The following is an 8,475-nucleotide window of genomic DNA, read 5'->3' on the forward strand; positions in this document are numbered from 1 at the left end:
AGGTGTGCAAGCAGCAGCAGGAGCCGCACCCCCATCCCTGTGTCTCCCTTCCCCCCTCAAATGAGTCGTTTGCAGCTTCATTCCATGCCCCACCCTGGTTGGGCAGCACCTGTTGGTGCCCCTTCACTTTGGTGCCTGGGGTGGTCGCCGCCCCCTTCCTTGCTATGGCACTGTCTGTTCTTTCACTACAAACGCAAAGGTACACACACACGCAAACACACCTTTATCTAATAATCTTCAGTCATTTTCCTGATAACATATTCTACAAGTTTACTTGGCTCTCTCTTTCTATTCTATTAAGTGACTATACTATAGTCACAACAAGAAGGTTTGACAGCCATGAAAACAAAAGCTCTGTATTTACCCAGAGGGCATGAACAGTATGGTCAGCTTCTGTGAAAGCAACCTGTACACTGCTGCATCACTGCGCCTCAAAGCTAACCTAAAGGCATTAGGGGATAGTTTTCAAAAGGTGCAAACAGTAACTAACTGGTCATTTGTTTCTTTGAAAGTCTCCATTTTTTTTACACAAAAGGTTTAATTCGTTCCCTGTAGCTGAATCTCTTTTGTGAGAGCAAGGGGTTTAATTTGATTCACAGTTTTGGTGAAATAATTGAGAATTTTTTTATGCCTCAGAACTGGTGTTTCAGGCTTCCTGAAAATTCAAGCAAATAGTGCAGTGTGGGATATACCTGGGTTACTTGTTGAAGGTTCCCTTGTGACCACAATGTCTAGAGATTTTTTTTCGTAAACAGTGAAAGCAGAAATGCAGGAGGCATCTATTCCAATCCTGGCTAGCCCTTTACATTGCTAGGAAGGCATACCCCATTTTAGGAAATCCAATTTTGTGTGTTAACAATGGTAGCATTAATATCACAATGCCATATACCTTTTCTTGCAGGATCTTGGTTTCTGTGTAGTAATCAATAGGTTTCTTTGCATAAGGGAGGTCTTCTGTTCCATTTTTGATGTCTGTGCCCTCAAAGACAACACTAGCACTGCTAGTTAACACCAGTTTCTGACAACACATGTGGAAGGAAATGGTCATTTGTTAAAAGATACAACAAAGATTCACTGATCACAATGGCTGAGTAAAAGACCAATATTAACCCCCCCCCCCCCGCAAACAAACCAAAGTTAGTTAGCCAATATTAACGCCCCCCCCCCCGCAAACAAACCAAAGTTAGTTTTTATTTAGCTAATTCCATTGAAAATGCAGTTCCTGAATATCCTGAAAATTATCCAACTATACAGATGGTGAAAACCATATACATATAACTAAGCTCCATGAGATTCCTCTTTGTGGCACAAAACAGAGGAAGACAGTCCTTGTTTCAAGGAGCTATAATCTTATTAAGGAAGGTGGAAAATATTGGGATAAATCAGCAAATTTCAACTGCTGCCAATCAAGAAGAAAATGTATTTGAGGAAAACTTGAGTACCCAATTATCCTGTTTGCCCAGCACACTATAGCACTTCCAGCATTTACCACCAACATGTTTGAGATGTACTTGAACATAACCCTACCCCCAACCCCCCACAAAAAAAATCAACTCTATTTTTTGGAGAGTCATGTGGCCCAATGGTTATAAAATGAGAAGTCAGACATGCACATGGAAGATCAGAAGTACATTATATTCATTTCTTATATTTTGAAATAGGATTCACATTTTAATAGACAGAACATTTTCTAACAGGTTCTGGAATCAGATTAACTCTTTGCTCAGTGAAGTCCAATCTGGAGCCTGAAGGTCAACAATGCAGAACCAGTTTTCTCCTAACAGCTTGTAATAGGAGGAGTGCAATTGTGGGCTGGACTCCATATTTCACATGTAGAATATGATCTTGTGTATTGTTTTATTAACTCTACACTGGCACTTGAATTCTCTGTTCTTTAAACAATCTCCAACTTTTCCCTTTACCTTCTCCCTTTCGCATCCCCCCAAAACAGCCTTTCATGCAAACAGCACTTGAGCATTTTATTAGCAGGGATCTGGGTTTTCTGTTCATCATGGAAAAATGCAGATTTTCTCATTTAAAGGAGAAAAACGTAGATTTTCTCCTTTAAAGCAGAAAAATGCAAGAAATGGCAGGTTTCCCCTTGCAGGCTGGCAGAGTTCCAGCCTGCAAGGGTCTGGGGGAAGCGTGAGGAGGGGGGTCAGGCAGGGCGTCCCATGTTCATGTGTGTGCGCACACATACACGTGGCATGTCAGGCAGCATGGAGAGCAGCTCCTGCGGGTAAGTTGGGGGAGGTGGAATTGAGGCCCCCATAGTGAGGGATGGAGTTGGCCAGGGCTGGGGCTGGAGACGCTGCCCAGCCAGGACAGTGCATGGGGCTTGGAGTCTGGGGCCAGAGTAGGAATGTGCAGCCACAGGGCCTGGGTGGGAAGTGGGATAGAGCCATGGGTGGCTCGTCCGGGGGGTGGCTGGGGGTTGGTTCCCCACCACTGTGCGCACTCCTGGAGGCAGATGGGGGACATGCCCCCCAGATTTGTGTGCAGGGCAGGAGTGAATGCAGACTGCCCTCTGGGGGCTTGGGGCTCCCTGCCCTGCTGCCCACTGGGGCCTCTGGGGCCCAGTGGGTGGGGTCTGTTGCAGTAGGGCAGAGCAGCGCAGTGCGGCAGGGAGTCCTGTGCTGCTATGAAGAAGCATCCCCTGCCCATCCCTGGGGTAAGGGGATTGCAACTCCTGTTATCTGAAATGGGTGATGGGTGGCAGTGGCAGCTGTCACATACGAGCTTTCCCCCTCTGCATCCAGCCAGCCGACTGGCTGGAAACTCTGGTTAATAGAGTATTCCGGTGATGACAGACATTTGGTTTTATTTTAATCACAGAAAAACATGGATTTTGAGGGTTTTAGTCACAGAATTTGCAATTTTTATCAGAGAATTTGTGAATTTCTAACAGAAAAAATCATTAGGCAGAAATAAAAATATAAAGCTCATGTGATATCAAAAAGTCTAAAGCAAAAACAATGCATGTGTTTTGTAGTTGCTCCTGAAGGCAAAAGTTACTATTTCTTCAATACTGCTGCTGTAGTGTGGCATTATATCAGGGGTTCAGCATCTTGCATGCCCCCATATGCTTTTTAACCTCTTACCTCTACACCAGCTTCTTTGCATGCTTCAATGACTGTTTTGGTTCCTATAAAATTCACTTTGTAAAACAGTTTCCTGTTGTCACTGGACGGTGCTGGTGAAGCACAGTGAAAAACCAGTGCCACATCTTCTAGGGCTGGGAGCAGGGCCTAAGAATACATGAGACAAGACAGCAATGAAACACCAGCAGTGCTCTCTACTTGGAAAAGGTATAGGTAATATGAACACATACAAAACTAAACAGCTACATTTCAGGCTTCATTCCTTTCATGCAGTCACAGAGTCAAAAGAAAGGATGAGTCATTGCATCTCTAAAGCAGTATCCTTTCTACTGTGCAAGCTATTTTCCTTCTATAAAGGAACTCAGCTGCCTTTTAAGGCTTGGAGCTCACTTAGATCCAGGTATACCTTATTCATTTAGGGAAAGCCTGAGGCCAAGAGTACCCCTAGACAGAATTAGAAAACTCTTCATGGAACCCTACTAGGATTTTAACCCCCTAAATATCATGCTACTATCCATCTTTATGCTGCCTACTCCAGGAAGCACAACTGGCCTGAGGCATATCACGTCACTAGGAGTTCTCCCCTGATCACACACAGCAATTTTCCAAGTCATACAGCAATGAATATCTATAAACTAAGGCAGGTACATGCCCTATTTTATAGAGATACTCAGGCTGAACAATCATTAGGAGTATTTACAAAGCTGCGGAAGAAAGTCCTCTGGAGGATCATCAGGAGTCACTGGAGAAAGAACAAAGACTTGCAATGGAAAGGGAAGACATAGTTAAGCATCTATTCACAGCTTGTACTGTAATTCTTCCAGGATATGCTGCTTAAGGTGAACTTTTCCACTAGCCAAAGAACAGGTTTGTTGCATCATACCAAAATTAAGATTGTAGCTTGGGGGAAGGAGCCTCTAAAAGATGCCCATATATGCTTGTGTGCTTTGGGGAACGAGCCTCTAAAAGATGCCCATATATGCTTGTGTATATTATTAATTCAATTATACCTCTTTACTGCAGAGATCTCCCAGGAAAAATTGCACTTTATCGTTCTCAAACCCCTTTCGGATATCAAACACATTGACTGAGTAGCCTTTCTCCAACAATTTCTCTACCATGTGTTGGCCAAGGAACCCTGAACCACCGATCACAGTGCATTTCTTACTGGCCTGCAGAGGGGAAAAAGGAGAAAAGCATAAACACCCAGCCAAACACTTCTAAACTCTGCAAGATCACAGAAGTAATGGTTTTAGACCCTCTATCAGAGTTCAGATTCCCCAATACCGCAATTAGACAAGCCAGTAATAACTAGGATGATAGGAGGAATCTGACTCCAGATATCAAGCAACTCACTGAGATCTATGTCAATAAATGAGACGCAGCAGACATGCAGGGTTTTCTTCCTATGCAGGAAAATCTCCAATCAATGAGTTTGTGTCATGAAAGAGAGAGGTATATCTTTGATTCCTTTATCTATGGGGTGAAACTTTGATGAGAGTAATTTAAGTTCCTAGTCATTGTACTCAGCAAAACAATCTGTTTAGGAGCCAAAGACAAGAAAAAAAGTGTTGAAACATTCCAAAAAGAAAAAGAGCCAAATTCTGTATAATCCATGTATTAAAATCAATATCTGTATTAAACTCAATACATGGATTGTAAAAAAATTAGTTCACATTTTGCTCAGATGCAAACCAATATACTGGTTTCTTAATGTTAGATAAACTGTTCAGCTTCCTCTAAACAGGGGCTGGTAAATTGATGAAGTTTCAAATTCCTTCTTGATTCTTAACCCAAAAAGCAGTCCAGGATAACTAGGGCTCTTAGATTCTGTGACATGCTTGCTCTCCATTTAGTCCATTTCTCCAACCAATTTCTCTAAATAAGCAAGCATTAAATCATATAAAAATCTCTGAAGAATGCCTTGCATTCAAAAGCTTGTCCCAACTATGCAGTTGGTCCAATAAGAGATATCAGCCCAAGAAATCCTTGTGTCTCATACAAAAATCCCCATCATTCAGATGGCAGAATTCTTATCTACTTCCAAAGGTTGCCTAAACAGCAGAAGATTCATGCAAACCAAAGCACAGCTGATAGACCATAACTATAACCCTTAGCTTCAATTGTCTTGAGAACAAGATCTGCTCTACCTTTGGCAACAATTGTCCTGAGGCATCCTGCATATATTTCTATACCCTCCAAAGAATTTAATTTGCTCTACTTCATTCCCATGGGGTTCTGTGCAGCATGGTGGAGAGATGCAGGGGAACCAGCTTTCACACAAAGCTGTGAGAAGCACTTGTACATCCATATAAAGGCAGAGGGGAAGCCAAGAGGAGCCATAGCTTGTGTTTATAAATTGGTTAATAGCTTTTTTATTTTTAAATCAATGCTCAGCGTCAATAGTTATCAGACTTTCTGGTGTGGGTGCTTGCCTAAATGGAATGAGTTTAACGGTTTCTGTATTCAGAGCCAATACAGAATAAGCTAATGATGAACTTGAAGATGAGCTTTATACAAAGAACAGTCTGTCCTGGTTGTAAATTGATTTGTTCCTTATTGTTACTGCACAAAAAACCCACCTCCGCAATTATTTTATTAACTTGAAAAAGAAATATTATCCCAGTGAAAGTACACAAGAAAGGCAATTGTTCAATGGGTTCTAAGTGCTGTGCTTTTAGAAAAGGAACATGCTGTTAAGTTTCAGTTTGTTCAGAATGGAAATGAGAAGTCTACTGACTTGTTCATTTATGTCAAAGCACATTATTTTGAGGGGTCTCTAAGCCGACTGCTTAAAATTTGTCCTATTTCCCAATTAACCCAATAAGCAAGCATGCCAAAATCAAGAAAAGTCCAGATTTCTCTGTGTCCTCATCTTCCCTTTGGCCTAGTGAGATCCAGCATTGCTGCTATCAGTGTGAAACACATTAATATTTTTCTGTCATCCCATCCCACTTTCTCAACTTCACATATCCTTAAACAAAATATCTCAAAGGAAGTAGTGACAGAACAGTCAAGAGATTAGAACTGCTGGAATTTCCCCTAATAACAAAAAATACACAAAGCAGCACAATGAGGGACGTTCACCCATGATGTGTACAATTTATTGGAGTTCAAATGATTCCATGAACTAAGCTGAATTTTGACCTTCCCCCGCTTTAAATTTAGGTTCACTTTAAAATTAGACTTACATAAGTTTCAGCGACATGCCTAGCAAAAAGAAAGTTAGGACCCCATCTACTGGGCAATATGGGACACTATCAATTTCATCAGAGAATGACTACAGTTGTAACAAAATCCCAAGACCTGTTGATTTTGTAGTGCAGATAAAACCTGTTTTATTAAGCATGGGCCTGAACCTTGTTAAAAGAGCATGAGGAGCAACCACAGCAGAAACAGATCCTCTGACAATTCAAGGTCACTTTCATAGCAGTAATATTCTTGGAGCAATAGTTCAAGCCTCATGAAAGAAAGTCCCTGTCTTCAATATGTGGACTAGCCTAATTTTTTAGACTACATTGTAATGGTGCTCCTCTTAGAACTACGTGAATATATAAAACAATGTTAGAAAAAATACTTCTTTGCGCTTACTGGTCTGAGTCGTGCAGCCATTTCTGTGAAGATTCAGTGTAAATCAAATTCCTTGAAAAAATAAAAAGAATCAAGTTGTTGTTCATGACTTTTAACATATCGCTCCTAAACTCACTAGTTAAGATGAGTACAACAGAAATCAGTAGGGGTGCACAGATAGAGATTTTTGGGGCTGATATCAATGGCCCATTTTTATAAGGAAGGGAGCTGGGCAGGGGTGGGGAAGGAGCAGGAACTGCACAGCCAGGGTGAGATGGGGTGTGGAGCACAGCTACGGCTCATCCAGGGGGAAGCTCCTGCTGCTACACACACCCTGGGAGGGCATGGGGGGGGTGCCCCCCAGATCTGTGCCCGGTGCCTGCTGCTACATCCTGGTGCTGGGGGTGGTGTTGGGCTCTTCCTGGCAGGGGGATTGGGCTGGGGCTGTGCTCAAGGTGGCGGTGGCACTGCTATATGGGCCACAACGAATTCTGGGGTGGCTGCAGCTCCTCCCCGATAGCCCCACCTCCCAGCACTACTGCTGGCCACCCCAAGCACAGCCCCAGCCCAGCCCCTTGCTGGGAAGAGCCCACTAGCAGCCCCAGCCCACAGCAGCAGCCTACCCTCCCCTGGCATGCAGATCTGGGGGGCACACTCCTCATTACATGTAATGTAATGTTTGCTGTGTAAGCATGTCCAGAACACTTCCTGCTCCAATGAGGATCAACAGACTGGGATCTGTAGGCATAATAGCAATGGAGGGAAGTAGCAGATAAGGTGGTAGCTGTAGGGGTTTTAATTAGGGAGATTTCTCCCATGGGTAAGGGTAGTACTGCCAACCCTAAACATTCAAAACAGGGAGTGCAGCCTGTAAATCATGAGGGTTTTTTTTTTAAAAACAACATAATAAATGTTGCTTTACTTTTATTGAACTGTAGATTTTGGAATAGGATGCATGTCCCTCCACCTTTTCAAGGTTTTCTCCCCGACCTGAGGTTTAAAAACTTTCTGGAAAAAAAAAGATTTGTATACAATACCATGGCACTAGCACAGTGATTCTCAACCAGGGTGATGCAAGATCTTTTCTAGGGTGCCTCAAGGTGTGAGGAGACAAGCACAAGCTCAGACTGGTCCTTGCCTGGCAGCTGCCCTGTCCCTCTGCAGGGCAGGGAGCACTGTAATATACCAATCAGCCATGGAAATGAGGCGCTGCTGGATGCACAGGAGTTAGGAGGAGGGGCCCGAGGCAAACACGGTGGGAGTACAGCTCAAGCTACCACTGCTACACTCAGCGGTGCTCAACCTTTTTCCCTGGTGGGCTGGATGGGCAGCGAGTGGTCTGACCCACAGCCCGAGCTGGGGCCTGGGCATCCGGCAGCGGGGAAGGGTGGCCCTGTCACCTGCTACTGCGTCCTCGCCACCACGTTTCCCGACCGTGGGGAGCCCTGCGGGCCAGATGTCATGGCTGGGCGGGTGGGCACGGCCTCAGGCTGAGCTCCCTGCCCCGGCTGACAGACACAGCCGAGCTCCCGCTTTGCACCTGAAGGAACAGGGGGCGGGATGGGAAGACCGTAGCGCCGACATGGGGGAGAGACTGGGGCCCATGGGGCAAATCCCGGGGCCTCGTCCCGGCGCAGGGGCGCCTTGCAGCCGGGACGGGCCCGCGGCGCTGCTGCCCCCGCTCCCCCAGGGCCTCGCCCCAGCCCCGAGCTGCGCCCGCATCCCTACCTGACGCCCGACCCGCCGCCGCCGGACCCGGCCGGGATGACACCAGCCCCGCTCCCTCCCTGAGGCCCTGTCTCCC

General features: G+C 44.9%; 1 protein-coding gene across 5 annotated transcripts in view; it reads right to left on the minus strand.

The window, feature by feature from the left end:
- NSDHL (NAD(P) dependent steroid dehydrogenase-like) overlaps positions 1 to 8,475 on the minus strand; it is a 13,723-nt gene extending 5,248 nt beyond the window's left edge. The window contains exons 1-7 of one of the 5 annotated variants that reach the window (XM_025213859.1): positions 8,400 to 8,475; positions 8,072 to 8,211; positions 7,594 to 7,679; positions 6,693 to 6,743; positions 4,112 to 4,273; positions 3,102 to 3,248; positions 890 to 1,018 (exon numbers count right to left, since the gene is read on the minus strand). In XM_025213859.1, coding sequence (XP_025069644.1) covers positions 890 to 1,018; positions 3,102 to 3,248; positions 4,112 to 4,273; positions 6,693 to 6,713 — 459 coding nt within the window. In that variant the 5' untranslated portion in view covers positions 6,714 to 6,743; positions 7,594 to 7,679; positions 8,072 to 8,211; positions 8,400 to 8,475. Of the gene's footprint in view, positions 1 to 889; positions 1,019 to 3,101; positions 3,249 to 4,111; positions 4,274 to 6,692; positions 6,744 to 7,593; positions 7,680 to 7,708; positions 7,847 to 8,071; positions 8,212 to 8,399 lie in introns of all 5 variants that reach the window. The other 4 variants (XM_006032183.3, XM_006032184.3, XM_025213860.1 and 1 more) reach the window with 4 other exon arrangements.

This window comes from Alligator sinensis, unplaced genomic scaffold, assembly GCF_000455745.1.
Source record: "Alligator sinensis unplaced genomic scaffold, ASM45574v1 scaffold27_1, whole genome shotgun sequence".
NCBI classification, from domain to species: domain Eukaryota; kingdom Metazoa; phylum Chordata; order Crocodylia; family Alligatoridae; genus Alligator; species Alligator sinensis.